At 36.7% G+C, this 22,441-nt stretch overlaps 2 protein-coding genes across 6 annotated transcripts in view; one reads left to right on the top strand and one right to left on the bottom strand.

Annotated features, from left to right (window-relative positions):
- The window catches only part of FAM3B (FAM3 metabolism regulating signaling molecule B), a 71,575-nt gene extending 69,736 nt beyond the window's left edge, over positions 1–1,839 (top strand). The window contains exon 9 of the transcript XR_011968176.1: positions 1,275–1,839. The gene's annotated coding sequence lies outside the window, so the exon portion shown is untranslated. The remainder of the gene's footprint in view (positions 1–1,274) is intronic.
- TMPRSS2 (transmembrane serine protease 2) overlaps positions 1–22,441 on the bottom strand; it is a 161,490-nt gene that overhangs the window by 28,405 nt on the left and 110,644 nt on the right. The window contains exon 16 of one of the 5 annotated variants that reach the window (XM_072614770.1): positions 13,626–15,885. The exons of the other annotated variants lie outside the window; for them this stretch is intronic. Coding sequence (XP_072470871.1) covers positions 15,874–15,885 — 12 coding nt within the window. The 3' untranslated portion in view covers positions 13,626–15,873. Of the gene's footprint in view, positions 1–13,625; positions 15,886–22,441 lie in introns of those variants that run through there. 5 annotated transcript variants of the gene reach the window in all.

Below are 22,441 nucleotides of genomic sequence, written 5' to 3'. Positions count from 1 at the left end.
AACCTGAGTTCAGATCTGGCCTAAGATATGCATTAGCTTGGTGACCCTGGACAAGTTCTGTTTGCCCTGAGTTTCCTCATCTATAATATGAAGGAACTAATAGCACCTACCTCCCGGGCTTGTTTGTGACGACCAAATGAGCAAATAATTGCAGAATGCCTAGCACACAGTAAATGCTGTGTCAATGTTCGCTATTGTTGTTTGACATCGATAGCCTCTGCTTATCCTCAAGGTTTGCCCTGGTTTCATTTATTGCTCTGTGGTTGCCTGATTTCTTCCCAGAACTCTAATTCTACCCTCACCTCAGATTCCTGAAGAACAGTACTGATTAGGGGTGGGGAGAACAGGTGGCAATGGTGCCATACAAAGACACCCAGAGTGCAAACATGAATCAGGTTATGGATCAAGCAGTCTTAATTCCCACACATAGAAAAGGTTATTCCAGACAATAATGATCTAAAGACTATGATCAGTTCAGAGGTTAATTTTATTCAAGCCTTGTTGAGTCTTTTGCAAACATCTTCTTTGCAAGACTGGTTTGTTAACTAGTTTACATTTCCCCTCTACTGAGTATAGCCTAATCTGTACAAATATAAGCTGATCTGGGAGCAAATATCTTGCTGATCAGGTGCCTAGGGATCCCAGCTTCCTGTGGAGATCTTACAAAGACTTCTACCAAAGGAAAGGAAACAGAACTAAGAGGCAACCAGACATAAGCTTATCTAGGAAGGCAAGGGCTTGTGGCCCAGTTGGGGAGAGGGCATCCTCCCACCAACCTTTCAGAGCTCAGAAAGTCATCTTAACATCTCAAGGTCAGCAGGTAGAAGAGACTTTGAGGGATAAACGTTGCCTCTTTAGGACATCCATGGATTTCTGGCTTAATAGCCAATTTTTAAAATGCCGTAATGGCTGATAGGAAGCATTCAGAGTGGGAGAAAGGAAGGGGAGCCCTGAAATCATGTATGCCTTGAGCAAATGCTACTCTTACATATGTAACTTGTGACTTCACTCTTTAACTGTGATTTGTCTTTTTTGTTAGTTTATCTTTTCTACATGAATATATCCCTTGTATCTCCAACTAGATTGTCAACTCCTTGAGAACTGTCATACATTTTTTCCATACTTAGCACCAAGCACAATACAATACAATACACGTAGTAAGCACCCAATGACTGTTTGATGATAGTGTTAGAATTTACTTAGAACCAAAAAGAGAAAACTACATACATATGTACTACAGGCAACTAGGTAATGCAATCTTCATCCCTTTCTAGACAGTACTGCTGACTCATCTCTACAGAACTTCGTCTATCATGTCATCTCTTCACTACGGAAGCTTACTTCACCCTGGACTACTTCTGATAACAGAAGTACTCTCCACTTTCTAATTGACCAGTTCCGTCAGAAGACTCCAGTTTAAGGAGAAGGCTCAGGCCAAAAATGCCTTCATCCCTCTTCAGGATGCTCTGCTGATTCATCTCCACAGAAATTTCTGTCATGTACCTGAGCCAGGTACTTTCCTCTGCCTCCTTAACCTGGCTTAATTCAGCTCCCTTCTATGAGTTATCCTCCCTCTAATGGAATATAAGCTCCCTGAAGACAGACACTATCTTTCTTTCTGCTTATCCTTGTTTTCCTAAGTACTGGGCACACAGTAAGAAATTAGCAAATGCTTGTTGACTGACTGACTGCCAGTAGATTGAGAGTCAGACCTGGAATTAGGAAGACCCAAGTTCAATCTGGCCTCAAATAGTTACTGTGTGACTGCAGGTATTACTCTACCTCTCTCTGCCTCTGTTTCCTCTGTAAAATGAGGATAATAAAAGTATCTAGCTCTCAGTGTTGTCCTAAAGATAAAAAAGAGATAACATTTGTAAAGAGCTATATAAACCCCAAGTTCCACACTAACATGGATGGGGTTCAGCCCTGGGGAAGCCTGGACTAATGAGAGGAGGGATGTAGTTCTTTACAATAGTCTCCAGCTCCTTACATCCACCACTCTAGAGCCTTAAGTAAAGCCCCTCTAAGTTTAGGTTTGACTCTTTCCTAGAATCTCCTCAAAAGAGACCAATACAATCTCTTCTAAAAACATAATCAACGTACATGTGAGATCAAATATATGATAGCTATTTTCTCTTTACAAAAGAAATACTTAAAACGATTAACAGTGTCTAATGCAACAGATAAGCTGAGAAGGAAAAAAATAGACTATCAGCTTTGGTAATTGAGAGATCACTGGTAATTTAGAAATGCCAGCTTCAGTTGAGTGATGAGGTAAGAACATTTTCTTTGAGAAAGGGATATACTTCCCAGGACTACATCCCATCCCAGTGCAGTCTAACACTCAAGGTGGTAGGGAGGAAAAACGTAGAAAAACAGAGGCAATGCAAGCTGGCCTTAGGAGTGCTGAGTATCTCCTAGGGAGTGACAGGGTATAGCACTGGGCCTCATAACTTAGAAGAGAGTGACTCTAAGGACAAGACACTGTTTCCATTTGATATTACTTTCATTATGAATTAATATTTCTAAGGGTGAGAAATACTAAGAGAAAAAAGAATGAGACGATATCTACAAATATACTAATATAGAAATGTGATAGAGGAGGGAATTCAGATTTGGCAGAGTTTCTTCAAAACCAAATTTGAATTCTCTCCTCTGTCTCTACCCCTTCGCCCCGCCCACCCCAGGGTACTTCCTAACTCATTTGCTCTGACGACTGGGGATCCAGATGATGACCTACTTCTTCCCCTTCAAGAGTTTTGACTGCTTTCACTCGCTGGTATAATCCATATTGTTTTATCACTTAACCAACCAGAGTTAATCAGCTTTCAAAAAAGGTATTTTCTTAGATGGGACACTGAGAATAGTTGATACAAAAACATTTCTTCCAAATGTCCAAAACTCACTCTCCCAAAAGTATAAGCAAGAGTTTAGGAGAAAGTGAACTCAGGCTCTGAGAGTATATATGGCAAAGGGATAACTCACAGCTCCTAGTTAGATGAAAGCATTTTCTCTTACTGGAGTCATCATGAAGTTCTCTTGAAGTCTCTGTAACTCTCTACTAGGCCCTGAGAGGTGTGCCCTATGTAGAATTCTGAAACTACCCTTCTGTCCACCCCAAAGAGGTCACACTCCCTGATGCTGCCCCGTCTTTGTATGTCTAATTTGTCCTTTCCCAGCTTCCAGCTGGATATGTTGTTTGCTACTGATTCATTCTCTCTGATGACTTATTAGTCAATGGGCAGGGGAGGGATATTGTGACATTACCTCAGGGTAGACTGTCCCTTCCCCAACCATCTTGTCTGGTTATAGGCTCAAGGGTTGGGATCATCAAAATGCTGTCACACCTTTCCTCTCAGTTGCTGAAATTCTTTTAATAGAATCTCCTTCTGCAATATACATATGCCCAGATTTGTGTCTAATTCTCTCAACCAGTCCAATACTTTTTGTTATTTGATTTTTATCCAATGATTTGAAGCACTACCCCTTTGTAACTTGCTAACTAAGCTTATGCTTTTGAATGAGTGATTATTTTAATAGTGGGACCAAGAAATTGGTCATACCAATTTTACAATTCTGTAACTCGGTCAGAGCCATTCTCATCTGATAAAATGGTACCACAGCATAGTCTCTTTAGTTACAATGGGATTGAGGATAGGGACATACTTCTTATATCTGTTTCATCTAACTTCACATTTTATTTCTTTCACTATATAGGGTCTTTTAGACCCTATAAACATGTCATCTATCTTCGTCTCCATTTCTTCTGGTCTTGTTCTTTTCTTAAAATGCTACAGGCTGTGTTCTATTTTCATTCCATTGAAAATTGTTACTACTATTATTTTACTACTGGTATTCATGGGGTGTCAAGGAGGACTCACCCCTATGGTGTGAGAACTTGCTAAGCTTTCTTCAGGGTTGCTGATCCACTTTTGGTGTTCACCCTGGCATTTACCTGTGGCACCAAGATGCTGCAGCATAAACAATGGACACTTCCTAATAAACCATCTCAGCAGACTGGCTATAAACCAGGTTGAGGGCAACAGATGGACCTCAAAACCATCAGCAAATTAGGGGACTGTCTACTCCAAGCATGTGAAGACTTCCCCGGTACAATAGGGCAATGAGAAAAATTTATTTCAACAGCCATTAAGGCAACTGAAGCAGGCACTGTGGAGAGCTTGGTCACATCAAAGATGTCAAGGTCATCCATGGCATCTTGAGCCATTGCTAGTCACCTTGACTTTTGTTTTGCCACTGGACTTGGATAACTCATGAAGAGACAGTCTAATGACTTTGTGGAGCTCTGCCTCTCTCAAATTCAATTCATACACAATTTAAGATATCACCCCATGATGTAACTGGTCCTCTTCAAAAATGAAGGACAAACAACTGATATTCATAATAGGCTAGGTAGCACAGTGGACAGAGAACTGGGCTTGGAGTCAGGAAGACCTGAGTTCCAATCCAGCTCACACATTTACTAGCTGCGTGACCCTGGGCAAGTCAGTTAACTTCAATCTCATTTTCCTCAAACATGTAAGTGAGATAATAATAGTACTTACCTCCTAGAGTTGTTGTGAGGATTAAGTGAGAATATATTTGTAAAACCTTAGCACAATGTCTGGCACATAATAAATGCTTGTTTCCTTCCTCCCTTCTTCTTTCTTCTTTTCATTCTTTCTTCATTCTTTCCTTCATTTTTTCTTTCCAATAGCTTTTAAATTTATAATACTTGGTAAGATATAAAGAACTTTTTCAGTTTTTGAGGTGAATGGTCTACATATTATTTTCCCATCTTATAGATGAGGAATATGAGATCTAGGGAGATTTTGATTTACTACGGGTCACTAAACTAGTAATTATTATGAGTATGGGAGCCAAATCCAGGCTTTACATCTCTATGTCCAGTGTGTTTCCCCTCTATACCATAATACCTCTCATTCCACAACCTAAATAACTTATTTTTTCCCAATTTTAATTGACTTTTACACATTTCACGATTTGGACCAAAACATCATGACAATTGTTTGGAATATTGTTAAAGAGATTTATATTGAACAGTGTTACTCTCCAGGATATTTTTGTGGAGTCCTTGCCAACTCTGAGATTCTCTGACATCCCCACTGTATTTTTTTTTTTTTTGCTGTTCAATCACATCTAAATGGATGCCACATTCTAGGAAGGATTCACATGAGCTCTATGGTTACCCTGGAGAAGAGAGGACTTTAGATGGGACATGACAGCTAGGTATTTAGATGTATGTCTATAGTATTTGAAAGGCTGCCATGAGGAAATATTAAACTTGCTTTGCTTACCCCTCAAAGACCAGAAGTCTGTGGATAGAAATTTTAGAGATGCAGTTTTACTTTGGTAGAAGACATCTGTTGTTCACCATTCAAGAGTCTCTTGATCTTTTTACCCTTATTCTATCATCCAAAGTATTAGCAATTTCTCACAAATTTACCACTTAACATAGTAATCAATTTCCATGGTCACAAATACAGGCTTCCCTTTTTCTTGTTAGTTTACCCTGCTTCCTTCTTTTCCTTCCATTGTCCTATCTTTCAATTACACTAGTAAGTATACTTCAAGCATACTTCAAGTATGCTCAAATATACAAATATATATGACATTAATTTCTGTGTAAAATTTTACATGTAATAGAGTTTTAGTAGTTAGGATTAAGAAGGACACACAGGCAAATGCCATGTGTAGCATAGTTATTTGGGTCAACCAACCTCACTTGACTGTCACCTGAGCCTTCTTTTTGACATACTCCCAAATTTAATCTCAATAGTTTTATAAAGAAAGGAAATAAATGCATTTTCTTTCTCCCTGTCTTCAGCTTATCTGTAGCCAAGACAAATAGTAGTTCACTTAGACCAGATGACTTAAATTATCAAGGAGAAATAGGTGTTTTCATACTATCTTGGCTATCAACCCTGATATTAATCATTTTCATTGACCTTAGCTTTCCAGACTAGTCTCAGCTCAATTTTTCACTACAACACTACTTTTATGTTATATACGTTTATTCATTTTCTATTACCTAGCCTTGTTTCTATCTTCTGAATATTTGTTTGTTTTTTTTTTTTAAATCTGAGTTGTTAGAGAGTTTCCTATATATTTACATATATCTCTTAAGACAAATCCCATTTTTTTCCTTATGGGTATTTTTTTCCCATTGCATCTTTAAAATTTCATTCTTGAACATCTCCCTTCCTTCCTAGGCTGACTTTCCCTTATAGCATCTTAGTCCATGAAATCCAACCTGCTTTTCCACTAAACATTTTGAAATGTGCTTTCTCCAGAAAGCTGAGGGGGAAATTTATAGCAAGTATCTCTGATAAAAGCCTCATTTCTCAAATATATAAAAAAACTGAGTCAAATTTATGGAAGTCCCCAAATGATAACTGTTCAAAGAAAAGGAAAGGCAATTTTCAGACAGAGAAATAAAAGCTACCTATAGTCATATAACAAATACTCTAAATTAGTATTGATTAGATAAATGCAAATTAAAACAACTCTGAGGTACCATGTCACACCTATCAGATTGACTAATATGACAGAAAAGGAAAATGACAAATGCTGGAGGGGATGTAGGTAAATTGAGGCACTGTTGGTGGAGTTTTGAATGTATCCAATGATACTGAAGAACAATTTGTAACTATGCCAGAAGGGCTATAAAACTGTGTATACCCTTTGATCCAGTAATACCACTATTAGGACTGTATCCCAAAGAGATTTTTAAAAAAGGAGGGGGGAGGACTTATTTATACAAGAATATTTACAGCAGCTCTTTCTTGTGGTGGCAAATAATTGAAAATTGAGGGGATGTCCATCAACTGGGGAATGACTGAACAAGTTGTAGTATATGACTGTAATGGAATACTATTGTGCTACAAGGAATGGTGAGCAGGATGCTCTCAAAAGAAACCTGGAAAGACTTACATGAACTGATGCATAGGAGAGCATCACACACACCAACAACAATATTGTAAGATGACCAACTATGAACAAATTAGCTATTGTCAGCAATATAATGATTCAAGACAATTCCAAAGAACTCATGAGGAAAAATGCTATCCAATTTCAGAGAAAGAACTAATGGACACTGGCTATAGATCAAAGGATACTATTTTTCACTTTATTTTTTTTATGGTGGTTCAGTAGGTTTTTTTCTTGTCCTCTGTCCTCTTTCACAACATGACTAATATGGAAATATGCTCTGCATGATTGCACATGTAAAACCTATGTCAATTTGCTTACTGCCTCAGGGAGGTGGAAAGGGAAGAAAGGAGCAAGAGAATTTAGAACTCAAAATATTAAAAAAATTATGTTCAAAATTGTTGATAAAATGTTATTTTAAAAATGTTATTATACATATATTATAAATAAAATGTTATTTAAAAATCCAGCGTGCCTGGATTTCCTCTCCTCTATCATAAACTCTAAGATTGAATGACTACTTCACCCCAACATTTCTGTCATTTCCACCATAGCAACTATTTCTTCCTATTAGTGAGAATTGAATGTAGAATATAACTTCCTCTGGGTGGTGCTTCCAAATTTTGAAAAAAGAAATTATTATTAAGGCAAGTCAATAAATGATTGATTAGCTGCTCTGCTTTGGTGGGAGAGTTCCAGCAGATGTCTAGATAATGGAAATCTCCCATTATATATATGTCTGTGCCTGATTTCTGATATTTCTAAAACTCATATATTTCCTCTTTCTATACCAATGGTTGGTATATTCCAATGACAAAAATCATTTCTGTTTCTCCCTCTGTGGCCTTACCCCAAAAACCCTCCCTCATATATCCCACTAAATTTCCTCATGAGTATAGTTTCTTAATTTACAATCCTGCCCCCTCCCATTTATTTTAAATAAATAAAATGTATTTATCCTATTTCTTGTGAATAAGGTATGCCCACTCAGAACTGTGGCTGGCCAAATGTACTGCTTTTTCGTTAACACCTCTAGTTTCTCCTGTTATAAAATACAAAGGCAGTTGTTATGGCCATTTCTGGAGAAAGTGAATTCTATTGTCAACATCCGGTTATATAAATGACTGTCCCTTTTCCTTCCTAGCAGCTGTTCTTTATTGGTCTCTAATTTGGGGAATGTAAATTTAAAGTCTTTTCCCTTCCCTGTTTTGTTCTTGTTTGTTTGTCGTTTGTTTAGTCTAGTTTAAAGGCCTTTTGGTTAAATCTGCAAAATAGCCAGTCAATGCATTTACCAGCCTTTCCTAAGCATACTCCATCCTTAGCTGTCATTTCTATATATTATGCCATAGTCCACAAACCCTAGGCATATTTTCAGACAATGTTGTACAGAATGTTTTCTTTCATAGAATCTAAGCATTCTTAATGGAGGCGGGCCAGTCAACTTCTGAATACTAACTCTAAGAAAAACCTCATTTTTGTACCAGAGTAAACAATGATCAATGGATCCAATGAGACACCACAGTAACAACTTCCAGCCCAAAACTGCACAGACTCAGGCAGAAGTCCAAGACGAAAGAGTGACAACAGCAAAACCAACACCGGTATAGGTAAATAAGCCAGTAGCCTCCCAGCAAGACAAGACTTGAGTCAGACACACGTAGACTGCAAGTCTTTATGTTCAGAATAGAACCCCACCTCCCCCAAAAAAATCCGAGGGAGTTTTTTTTTTTTTAAATGACCCACAGTGTAGATTGTGGAGATTTAGAGCATCAGTGATCTATGTGAACAACAGTAATCAGATTTGGAACAGCACAAGATCTCGGGACTCAATCCCAATTCCCTAGCATTCTTTGCTGAAATACCATGGAAACCCTGAAAATCCAGTGCTCTAAACTTCACCCCAGCCTAGGGATGGAAGAGAGGAGCACTAATCCTGGGAAGTAGGGGTCAGCTCAAGAACCCAAGCGACCAAGGATGAGACCAAGCAGGGATGACCAAACTACTCAAAAGTGCAGCAGGGAATAGAGCTTGTCCCTGATATAAATCAGGAGCTAAATTCAAGAAATGTATAAAGAGAACAAATGGTATAAAAAAATGTATATATCTAAGGATGTTCACAAAGGAGACAATTATTCCTTAACAAATGTAAATAGAGAATGTAAGAGACAAAATGGTTTTCTATAAGAACCACATGCATGCCTAGAAGAAATGAATTAAGATAGAAATAATAAAATATAAACTCTAGAGGAAACAGGTTGAAGGAGAATAAGTAGCTTCGAAGAGAAAGTAGTGAAACTTATCCAAGAGAGTAGTTCTTAAAATCTAGAATAAGCCAAAAAGAAATAAATGACTCAATGAGACAACGGGAAATATTAGAATACAATCAAAAGAATGGGAAATAGAAGAAAATGTAGGACATTTGATATAAAAACAACTGACTTGGGAAATAGATCAAATTTAAGAATCATTGGGCTCCAGAAAACCATGATTTTTGATAAGGTCTCAAGGGAGATATAAAAGGCATCTTTCAGGTGCTGATTGACCTGAGGCTTATGGTGACCCTATGGGGTACTAAGGACTCTAGAGAAAGGGCAACCAAGTTTATCTCAGAGTCTGATAAGAACAGAGGAGGCCAATGAGTTGAAGGATTAAGGGTTCATTTTTGGCACTGCCTAGGCTCACAAAAGAGCTAAAGATGCAGTTGGACGTATTATTAGGTGATACCAGCCTACCCACAAATAAGACATACGTGTAAACCTAATGAAGGCAGTAGACAGAATACCCAGAGAACAAGATTAATGATCATTCTGGTGGATTGCAATGATTCTTTAGAAATCATTTTCCTGCTCTTTTTTGGTAGTTTATTCTGAGGAGTGAAAATTGGTTAACGAAATACTATTGTTTCATAAAAAATGACAAAAGGAAGTGTTTAAAAAAAATTTAGGAAGGCTTGTATGAACTTATGCAAAGTGAAAAATCATAAAAAGAAGTTACACAATAACAACATTGTATAAACAATCAACTTTGAAAGATTTAAGATCTCTAATCAATGTAATGACCAGACTTGATTCCAGAGGAGTGAGATGATAAATACAACTGACTGTCTGACAGAGAAGTGATATATATTCTATATATACTGATATATATGACATATATTCAACATATGGTAATATATGATATATAATCAATATATACTGAACCAAACACACATTTATGGATGTGGCCAATGTGGGAATTTATTTTACTTGATCGAATATTTGTTATAAGGATTTTTTTAAAAACTATGGATCAGGGTTTCCTGTTTCCTTATAAGAATTGGTTTTCCCTAAAAGCAACAAAGCTATCCCTGGATCTTGATTGTTTCCTGTCTCCCCTTGAAGTGGCTTCCTGCTTACCATAAAGCATAAACAGTTATACCTCTGAGGGGCAGAATCAACATGATGAAGTGGTAGGGAGCAGCACAACGAGGAACACACACATCCCAAACTCCTCCAAATGTAAGACTGAATACTGATGGGAAATTTGAGAAAACCCCATAGCCATTGTTCTAGCCCAAGTTGGCACAGTGAGACATAAAGGTATGACACTGTGTTTACATTGGTGCACAGCTCAAGAGAGAGGCTGCAAAGCAGGACAAGAAGGAGTCCTAAGTCATACCAGAGAGCCCCCAGACCCATACCAAGGCACAATGACAGGGAAAGGTGCAAACTAGCCACTGTGTTGAGCACTAGCAAGTTCTGTGTCACAGATCCAGGGCTGACAGTTAAGAGGACATATGCTCACACACCTCCCATTTCCTAGCAATCTTGGGCCCTCATCAGCATGCAGAGAGACAAGTTCAGAAGCAAGCAGAAGTGGTGTGACTCAGACCCCAGGAGCATAATAGGGTGTCAATTCCAGCCTCCAGCCTAGTCTGAAGCCTGTAGGAATTCCAAACCAAAAAAGGAGATTAAGTTCTGTAAGTTCAGCAGCTGGCTGAAAGTTGATGAGCCCAGCAGCAGTTTACTGATGCTCAGACCCAAATCCAGGTCAGAAACTTGCAGAGCTCAGATCAGGGGAACCAGAAATCAGACCTTGCCCTGGATCAGATAAGTTTAGGAGCACTGAAAGCTTATATTTCCCAAGGTTGAGATTTCTCTAAGAAACTGAAACAACAAAATACTCAATACATCAAGAAAGCAGCCACAGACTTTCTCTTCAGAAGTACAAAGAGAGAGCTTCCTTCTAGAAATGTACAAAGCCCTATTAATATCAAGTCTGAAGTCAAGAAGTAGGCCAAAAGAATGAAAAAAAAGAATTTGCCCAATAAAGCTATTGTGGTGTTCAAGAAACAAACCCAAAAGTAGAGAATGACTCCAAAACACCTACAAGCAAAGAATCAAAGAAAAATATGACTTTGACACAAATTCAACTAGAATTTCTAAGACAGATGAAATAAAACTTTAAAAAGAGTCTTTAAAATTGTTCTGTCAATGAAATGAGAAGGCTAGTGGGGAAAAAAGGATAACAAATGAAAGGTAAGGGAGAAAGAATTAGAAAGGAAGTGAATAACTGGGACATAAGTGGTACAAAATGCTGTGACCAAGCAACATACTCTCTGAAAGAATGGGCCAAATGGAAGCCATGAGAATACAATACACACACACACACACACACACACACACTCATGTCAGAAGGTTAAAAAGTATTGCGTAGCAAAAGAAAACCTGACCTAGAATACAGATTCAAGAAAAAAAAAACATTTTAAGAATCACTGGATTTGAGCTTTTGCTGGAAAAAGCAACCTAGACGTCATTTTACAAGAAATATTTTTTTAGTTCCACCTATGTGGGTTCACTAAGCCTGGGACTTGATGAATGACTGAAGACCACATGCACCAGCACACCCTGATCTCCTGAGCACAGACACATTTGGAGACCAAGGGAAGACATGTGGATAGAAGCTACCTGCCACTGAATCCTTGTTGCACATCCTTTCTATGTTAGGGCTAAGTATATCTCCTTTTGTTAGCTCTCTAATGACAATTTTCCACTAAATCAAACCTAAATTAAAAATCTGACAGTGCAGAAGGCCCACCCTTAACACTTGGTAGAGTCAGTAATTAAGATGAGAAGGCCTCAATGAGTCATATCAGGCAAGGGCAGGATGGATGGATGGGGTGATCCAATGGTCAGGCACCAAATGATGGTATCTGGTAGCAAGAGACCTTTCTCCAGCATATGTGCACTGTCCTCTCCATGAAAGAGGGATCACTCTTCCACTCACAGGCAGCTCAGAGAGTGCTAGAGAAAGATGGCAGGGAGGTAAAGAAAACATGAACTTTACCATTCTCTGGTTATTGTTGACCATCTTGAGAAAGAAGGAAGAATGATTTGGAGGTTGATTACAGTGGTGCAGTGAATAGACTGCTGGGAATGAAATCAAGAAAACTTATGAGTTCAAATTTGGCTTCAGATATTTACTAGCTGTGTGACCCTGGACAAGTCATTTAATCCAGTTTGCCTCAATCCCCTCATCTATAAAATGAACTGGAGAAGGAAATGGCAAACCATTCCCATATCTTTGCCAAGGAAACCCCAAATGAGGTCCCAAAGAGTTAGGACTGAAAGCAACTGCACAACATAATGTAACCAACATAATTTGAAATGGGTGAAAAATTTTGATCGAATAGGCTTCAAAGGAAGAAAGTCCACTGAGTGACTTAGGTATTAGTGGAATTTTGAAGTGACAAAGAATATTCTGATGAAAGAGGGACAGATCAGAGACAGACAGACACACAGAGATAATGTGTAGTGACAATGAAGGACGGTAAAACCAGTGCTAGAGAGCATAGTTAGGAATGCAAATGAGAAGGAAGTATGAGAGAAAGTAGTCTGAGATGAAAGGGAGTTTGCTCACTATGAAATGGAAATTCCAAAGGACACAACAAAGAGTGGACAAGGTTAGGGTGGGACATGGGTTGAGTTGAAAATGTACATGAGAGAGCTAGATGTGGGGACTGGGGATAGTTTTCTCTTAAATGAAAAAATGAAAAAAAAAACAAAAGAAGGCATGGGAGTAATTAGTGTGTGATGAATAATGAAATCTAGGCTCCAAAACTATTACAAATAGTTATGGGTGAGATCTGAAGTTGTGTTCAGCCTGGCCTTTGAGTACTACTCCTCCTACTCTTCTTGGGGAAATAGTAGAGGGGACAGGTTTATATGGAGAAGAAGCAGGGGGGAGAGAGTAACGGTTTCTCTGGTTAGCAGAGGGTGCTGGTCAAAGGTCTTGAACCTGGGTTCAGTTGTAGTATTTGGGCGTAGTTGCTCCTCTTTCCTAAAATTTGGAATTTTAAAGGAAAGCAAATTTTTATTGATTCATCGATCCTTTGTAATTTACTGAATGAGTTTTGTACTATTTTTAAAGTTAGTATTTGTATTTTTTTTCTACTCTCAAGATCTAATAAAGGTTATATGTTTAAAAACTTTTTTCATCATCACATTGGAGATTTTTCCACGATAATTTTAGCACAGTTGGGAAAAAAATAATATTGGTCTAGACCTAGATGGGTGGTTGTGCGTACTGCTAGTCAAACACTCTACACCTCTCTTCTCTTCCTGATTTAATCACAAAGTACACATTTAACAAAGGTGGTGATATTTATGTAAATGTCAAGTAATACATAGGTGCCATTTAGGATGAAAAAGTAGTATTTATTTGCAAGATAATGTGCAATTTAATTTTACAGCTTTTTAAAATGATATAAAATGTAGGATACAACTATTGGTTGCATATAAATAAAACTAAGCATCAGAAAAAAATGTGTAACAGTTATTTTTTTAGAAATTGGGTTCAATTGGCTGATACCTTGTGATATCGGGTGCTGTTTGGACATTCCCAAGGAATGTCTGTTGAAAGTAACTCCAAAAACAAAGGAAAATTTTGATATTAGATGAACATAATATTCATGACTTCCAATTTTTTGATTCCATGTTGTATAATAATGCCAGAATGATTCAAGTCCTTGGAAGTCGGGTACCCAGGAAGGAAGTGGACAAAGGAAGAGGAAGTTTATATACAAGAAACACTTCATTTAAACTTCATTTAGTTGCATGAATTTGGTTTAAAACAAGTAACTCTTCTTTCACAAATTCAGCACCATTTATATGTATTTTTTGTTAGTCTGAAATTGGCAAACACGAAGAAATGAGGATTTCCATATACAAAGAATAGAAAAAAGTACACTGTACATGAAACCATGAATCTCCATTAAAAACAGCTTGTTTTTTAAATATAAAATATATTCTACATGTTAGTACCAAAGCAGTCCCGCTTGCTTGCATTTCTCTGGAAACTTCTACTTTCAAAAAAAATACTTTATCAATGTTCCTATCATCAATTTTCTTTCATATCATTATCAACCCCCATCCCAATTCTTTTTGAAAACATTTCCTTTCAACTAATGAACACGGTTAAGAAAAAACACACATACTAGCCATTTCTAAAAACGCATGTTTCTTCCTTCACCCCTAGCTCATCAACGAATGCCAAGGAAGAAAGTTTCATCATGAATCTTCTAGGGTCATGGCTTATCAGTTCATTTACCAGTCTTTCAGAGTTTTTCTTTTCAATTTTCAGTCTGTATAATCCATTCTCCTGGTTCTTCTCATCTCACTCTGCATCAGTTTATAAAAGTGAGTCTCCCCATTACTTTTCCTGAATCAGTTTCCTCACCTATTGTATCCCAATAAAATTCCATTACTTAATTTTATTACCACACTTTGTTTAATCCTTATCCATATGATGGTTACCTCTAGTTTGCAGCTCTTTGTTATAAAAAAAATACTGCTATAAACTCCTTTGTCCATATAGATCCTTTTCTTCTTTAGTGTATCAGCCTAACTAATAGTGGTATTGTGGGGACAACAAAATGTATACTTTAGAGATTCTGGTGACATAATTTAAATTAACTTCCAGAAGAGATGTAAAGGTTCACAGATCCATCAATACTGTTTTAGTATGACTGTTCTCCTGTGCTCCTTCAATAATTTTCATTTTTATTTTTTATCATCTTTGTCAATCTATAGCAGCACCATTTATTTGGAAAATTCTAGAAGACACTGATGTCACACATTCTATCAACATAAATCAGTCAAATTTAGAGTATTTCAGATATTCATGAACATAGTATCTTCAAACAGCCAAATATTTGATATAATAGCTTAAGGCTTCAAAACTCAAATCATATTAACACAGAGGTATATATAGAAAACTTCATGAAAACACTATAATTAAAATAGCACATCCCTGATTTTCCCCCAGATGCCTTAGTTAAGTTAATCATTCACTTCTAGCCACTGCACAATGCTACTAAAAACAGAAAAGTACAAATTAGCAAATACCTCAGAGAAAGCTATCAGGCTTCATGTGAATGTACTGCTGGGGTACTATCACATTATTCTCACCCAGGAAGGCTTATCTGTCCTCCCCTGAATCATGTTTCATTTCAAGTCAATTAGCAGCTGAGTGGTTCTAATCAATATCTTTCGTTAAATACACACTGTTGTATGTTACACAAAACCTAGATTATTAGAAAACATTACTGTGCAACAATCAATGACTTTTTCAATTATGAACATAAACCATATGCTAATGAAACATTCTGGTTTGATTCACAAGTCTCCACACTCCAAGAAATATTTGGCATTCATTTCAGACAAATCAGTAACACTTAAAAGTTCAGGTACATTGTGTTTACAGTAAGAAATCACAAAAAAAGTTAATGTAGTCTGCACAGAACTGTGAAGAGTATAAAAGACATCTGAATTTACTCTTTAATAAAAATAAAAGAAACTGAATTATTGTAATAATATATAATGCAGAGAAAATCCACTCCTTGATTAGCTTGTTGATCATTTTCAAAGATGGAAGACATACAGATCACTTGTTTGCCTGTAAGAAACAATAAAAGAGAAAACATCACGCCAAATTTAAAAATTCAGTATAGCTTCTGCTTGGTTTTGACTACTGAAACTTTTTCGGCAGCTGATGAGAGTGGTCCAGAACTGTGATTTCAGTTGATTCAGTGAATTTCCAATGAAGAACCTCCTCCTACCAATACAGATCTCTCAAATCAAGACAACAAGAATTTATTAAGCAAATGCTATTCAAAGTATTGTTCTAAGTACTGAAGATACAAAGAAAGGCAAAACAAAATCCTATCTCTCAAGAAGCTCAGAGTCTAACGGAAGAGGCAACATGCAAAAAGTTATGTACAAATAAGAAGGGAAGCATTAGTATTAAGGGGAATTAGAATACGCTTCTTATAGAAGACAAGTTTTAAGCCAGGGAAGTCAAGAAATATAGATGAGAAGGAAGGGAATTCTAGGCATGGCTGACAGCCATGTCCACTATCAAGGGATATCATGTCCTATGTGAAGAATGGTAAAGGGGAAAGTGTCAGTGGATCATATAATATATGATTCTGGGCAGAGGGAAAGTAAGGTATAAAAAAACTGGAAGAGGATATTATGAAACCCCTTAACCACCAAAAGACTTAATGTTTGATCCTGGAAGCAACTGAAGTTTATTGAATGGAATGAGAGAGGGTGACCTGTGTCTTAAGAAAATCAATTTGACAGATAAGTTGGGGATGTACAAGAAGAGGAAGAGACTTTGAGGCAGAAAGAATGATCAGCAGGCAACCACAATATTCCAGACATGGTGATAAGGGCTGGCACCAGGATGACAGCAGTGCCAGGGGACAAGGAAGCACAAAAAAAGAGATTTTGTAAAGATAGAATCAATAGGCTTTGGCAGCAAACTGAATGGGGAGTGGGAGAGTATGGAGAATCAAGGATGATTCCACTTTGCATAAGGTGGATTGACTTCTCAAAAGTTACAGAGAAGGACTTGGGGGAAAATGCAATGAGTTCAATTTTGGACCCATTGAGTTTAAAATTTGAGCAGTTGGAGATGTGAGATTGGAGGTCTTGGGAGAGGTTAGGGATGGATAAATAGATCTGAGAATCATCCTCATCCTCATCATCACCATCATCATCATCATCATCACCATCATCATCATCATCATCATCATCATCACCCCTAACTATGTGCCAGACTCTGTACTAAGCACTTTACAATTTATTATCTCATTTGATTCTCACAACAATCCTGACAGGTAGGTGCTATGATTATCCCCATTTTACAGATGAGATAACTGAGTTAAATAGAGGTTAAGTGACTTGCCCAGGGTTCCATACCTAGTAAGTGTCTGAGGTTTTGATATGAACTCAGGTTTCTTGACTCTAGGTCTAGCACTCTATCCACTGTACCACCTAGCTACCCAGAAACATCTTCACAAAAATAATAAATTGAGCTGAAATTTCACATCAGGTGAAAGTATAGAGGGAAAAGGGGAGATACACCCAGTTAATATGCATCAGAAGCAGGATTTGATGCTGTTTTTATTACTTTGAGGATGACTCTTTAGCTACAATACCACTTTTTTTTCATGAAAACTAAAATGAAACAATCAATAGAAACTAGAGAGGATGAAACAGTCATCAAAATGCAGTTGGGAATTATAGTTTAATTCATTCTCAACACCAAGATGAGTCTGGAAAAACTTTTTGATTTTCTGTTAGATCAAAATGTCCATAGTTGGAAATGGGAAAAGGTATTCTTTTCATTAACAATCTAAGGGATACGTTTGTTGAAAGAATGGATACTGGGGTCCCAAGAAGTATGACGTCCACTTGGGATAACCTCCAAGGCTCAAGGAATCCAACAATATGGTATAATTAAAGACTGATAATTACAAGTGATTACAAGTCTTTGACTAAAGCTTTTTCCTACCCTTAGAATCAGGAAGTAGCTGAATAGTATGCCCTGGGACTATACTAAAATGAGTTGATATCAAATGGGCATGGTGGTGAGGAAGGCAAGGTATTAATTATGCCAGAACATACCAAGGTATTAGGCATGTCAAGACATGACAAAACCTATGGAAAGCTTCCAACTGGCAGCAGGAACGTAGCTAACTGTTGTATGATACTATGGGCCAATCTCAGTCACCAATATCATGATGATCATTATATTCTACATTATCACTGCCATCAGAATCATAATTTCCCCACAGTCATATTCAGTGCTACGATTGGGAATAAATGAAAGATGATGCCACAGACAGTAACCTAGATAGAGACTATGGAGTTTGACTTACAAAATTTCAATGATAACCTAGTGATCAGAGAAGCTTTTACAAAAGGATTATCAAGTGATTTAACATTCTGTTGCTGTATTCTGTCATAAGTTACTTCATTAATTAGTTTACCACAAGGTTCACCTACCTTATGGAAAGTCTTCAATTTCACTTGACATCTCATAAGTACCAATTGAGAACTTCATCTATGCCACATGACCAACCCATCTTCTCATGGTATTACTTTGTAACTTTTCCTAATTCCTGACTTTCTCAAATTAATTCAAAATTTTAAAATTTTACTGTCTTTACTGTCGAACTAGGAGGGTTCTGAAATGTAATCTAATCCAAACAATCTCCTCTTTCCATTTCCTTGTCTGTTACTAATCAGTATCTTATTTCTTTAGAAAAAAATACAAGAGAACAAGTGATAAAAATGTATATGACACAGGTAATAAAGCAAAGTGATATTCTAACAAAAGAAAGCAAAATAGCCCTTTCTGTTAAAGGTATCATCATCCTGCTGAGTCATTCAGGTTTACAACCTCAAAGTCTTCAAATCTCCCCTTTCCTTCACTTCCCATATCAATTCAGTTTCTCTAACTTGTCAGTTCTTTGTTTCTAGCATCTCTTGGATTTAACTCTTCTCCATTTACACAATTCAGGCATTTATGCATCTTGGCTACACTGCTACAATAGACTCCTAATCAATTTCCCTACTTCCATTCTCTTTCCTCTCCCTTCCATTCCCCACATTAGCCAGATCACTATTTCTAAAGCACAGATCTGATCTCTGCTCAAGAAGATTCAGTCTTCTTATTTACCTCTGTGAGAAAATATTCTGACATTTAACACTCTCACTATCTGACTAAAAATCTGCCTTTAGAGACATTTGACATTAATCCTCATACATTCTACAATTCAGCTAAAAAATCCCTAGTTTCTATTATTTGTCCAATGTCCATTTCTCCCTTCATGCTGTCCCTTGTGCCTGGAATGCTATTTTCCCACCTCTGCTCTTTGAAGTCCCTAGTTGCATTCCAGTGAAGTGTCAACTCTTATGCTAGATCTTTATTACTCCTCCCCCCAGTTGTATGCCCTTTCTTACCTTCCCAGCAAAATCATTTTTATTTAGCATATGCATTTTATATTTACTTATCTTCCTAAGTAAAGCAGTGTGGCAGAATGAATAAAGTGAGAGAATCAAATTGATTCTCATTATGGACATTCTATATAGTCTCTGAAGTGAAGTTCTATGGCCCTAAACTAAGTTTAGTTATTTCTGTAAATCATCATTTCAGGAAAGTCAGTATTATTGTATCTCTAATTGGTAAGAAGGATAATACCAATGAGAGTCCTCCATGCACTAGAAAGTACCTAAATCTAACAATAATAACTATGTTTTATTATAAAATAAACAACCCTTGTAATTCTCTCTTCTAGATCCTCATGCCTGCTAAGGGGTCATGCACCTGATCTATCAGCAACTGCATGCCTTGCTAATAAATTACCTAACTTAGGCTTTGTTTCATCACGGTTGAAAAATGGGTTCCAGTAGTAGTATACCCAAATAATCTTCCCCCTTCCCAGAAAAATTTCTTATAATATGGGACCAGGGAAACTCCTGGGGGATCTGAGAATGACCAAGAAGCACTCAATTAAGCTAGGTGAAATTTGGTCTAAAATTCCAAGAGATTCAGATGATAATTTGTTTTGGCCTCAAATCAGTACCTCTGAGTATTATAAATTGAAGATGAAAAGTAACTGACAACCCCAAACCCAGCCACATGGGACTATGTATCTGTCTTGTTTTTGTTTCGGTTTAAGTGTTTGTATTTGTGTAATGTCTGGAATGTTGTTAGCATCGTCTGTGTTTATGTCTTGGTAAATTCAAACTGACTTTTTGCTGGGGTCTAATTAGTCAAGGAAAAAGGGGTATAAAGAGGGAAGGAAGAACATTCAAAGCCTTCAAAGCCAAGTTGGGGAAATAAAAAAGAAAACGTAGATAAGAGAAAAGGTAATCTTTGTTCCCAGACTGCAGAAATTTACAGCATTGTAAACTAATTTAATTGGAGACTAAATTGGTGACTGAAATGTAAGTTCTACATGATTCATTTCCAAATTGTGATTCAAATGTTTACATAAATGCTGAAGGATCTTAGAGAGTCTTGAGATACTACTCTATAGAATATGTTTAAAGGAATAAGAACAAAACTTTGTGAAAGTTACATGGAAACAATACTTAGATCTTTTTTTATATTCTTTTCCCTGGAGAGTGACAGATTGATTGCTTTACTGCAAGGGAAGAAAGTTATTTCACTGACAAAAGAAAAAAAAGGAACTGAAACTAGTTTGAAAGAAGTATCAGTACAGTTCCAAAATGAGGGGGAAATATGGGTTTATAGTTTACAGTTTAAATCTATCTGATTCTATCTATTATTAACACTTCTCTTAAAGGGGAAAAAGAGGTTTGTTTAAATCAGCGAAAAATAGGAGAATTGTTGGATCACAATATGAAAAGAACAGGAAAGACCGAGGTAAGGGAGTTGCAGTCTATCTGTATGGCTAGTGTGAATAGGAGATGTGAATATAAAGAGTTTTGGAAAGGAAGATTTGAGGAAGGGTTTTGATTTCATTCAGATAAGGATATGAGAAATTTTATTTGGTTATACCTTATGATACGGAAAATACAGAAATAAAATTGTAGCACAGAATAATTTAAGGATAACCTACAAAAACTCTGTCCTTGAAGAACCATTGGGGGTATATTTATTTTATTTATAATATATATTTATATATTTATATATATTATATATACAAGGAACAGCAGATTCTCATGGACCTAAAAAAGTAGATTGCCACTTTAAATCTTTGTCAGTAGACTGACAAAGTAGTAAGCCTTATAATTTCAAGTGCTAACAGTAAATGGTCCATGGGAAAACTGAGATTCTAGCTCATTTTAATTGAAATGTGTTCTATTAGGATAACTGTGATGTTTAATCTTCATACAAAAGACACAATATGTGTAATTCAGGCAATAGGTTTGAAAACTACAAAAATAAGTTTGGTTAAAGGTATGATTGGATCAAAATTACTCGATATTGCTGTTGAATGCAAACAGTATATAATAGCAAAAGTGATAAAATGAATGATTTTTTACATAAATTGGAAATGCATTCAATTGAGTGGTATGGTAAGAAAACAGATTTCAAGAGATCCCAGTGTTAGATACATATCCAAAGGAGGTCAAGTGCAGAAAGGTCCTTTATACATAAAGATATTTATAATGCGACTTTTTGTAATACCAAAGAAGGGGGGAGAGACCCATCAATTAGGAAATGATTAAACAAAGTTATGGCATATGATTAAAATGAAATGCTGCTGCATCATAAGAACCAAGAGAACATCATATACAGTAACAGCAATGTTGTATGATGCACAACTGCGAATGACTTAGATATTCTTAGTAATACAATGATGCAAGACAATCCCAAAGGATTAAGGAGGAAGCATGCTCTCTGCCTCCAAAGAAAGAACTGATATTGTTTGAATACAGCCTGCAGCATGCTATTTTTCACTTTCTCTCATTCTTTTTCTTTTAGTTGAATCTTCCTGTACATCATGTTTTAAATGACTGCACATACATGACATATATTTGAGTTCTTACCTTCTTGGGGAGGGGGAAAGGTGAGAGGGAGGAAACAAGAGAGAGAATTTGGAACTCAAAACTTAAAAAAAAAAACAAATGTTAAATTGTTTGAAAATGTAATTGGGGAAAAAAATAAAATACATTTTTAAAAAAGAATAATAGTGTTCTTAACATAAATCAGGTACTTTACAAAAGAGACAGGTCTGAAGAGATTTTCTTTTGAATATATTAAATTTTAGATGCCTAAGTGCAGAGATATGCTGGTAAATTATTAACTACTGACTCTGTAGGGATAAAAATGTAACTTTAAGTTTAATCTATCCATCACTTTATCAAGTCTAGATAATTAAAAATTCCTGATTTTGAAGTGTTGGCAATTTTTGAGAAGTAAATGCTCGCACTGAAAATGGAACAACTGCCAGTTAGAGGAAGTTTTAGCAAACTCTTGCCTGTGGGGTACTCAAGTAGGGATGTCCATAAACTACATCTATCATGGATCTACCCTTACTTTCATTCATATAGCATCTTCTTTAGTTCAAGCCTTTATTGCCTTTTCTCTGGCCTGTTACAATAGCCTTCTAATTGATCTAGACTCTGGATGATTCCAATCTCTCTCCTCTCATCTGTCTCCAGTGCTATATAGCACTGAAGTTCAG

This window comes from Notamacropus eugenii, chromosome 5, assembly GCF_028372415.1.
Source record: "Notamacropus eugenii isolate mMacEug1 chromosome 5, mMacEug1.pri_v2, whole genome shotgun sequence".
Classification (NCBI taxonomy): Eukaryota; Metazoa; Chordata; class Mammalia; order Diprotodontia; family Macropodidae; genus Notamacropus; species Notamacropus eugenii.
The sequence above is the reverse complement of the archived record's forward strand: the minus strand, read 5'-3'. Positions and strand labels throughout refer to the sequence as shown.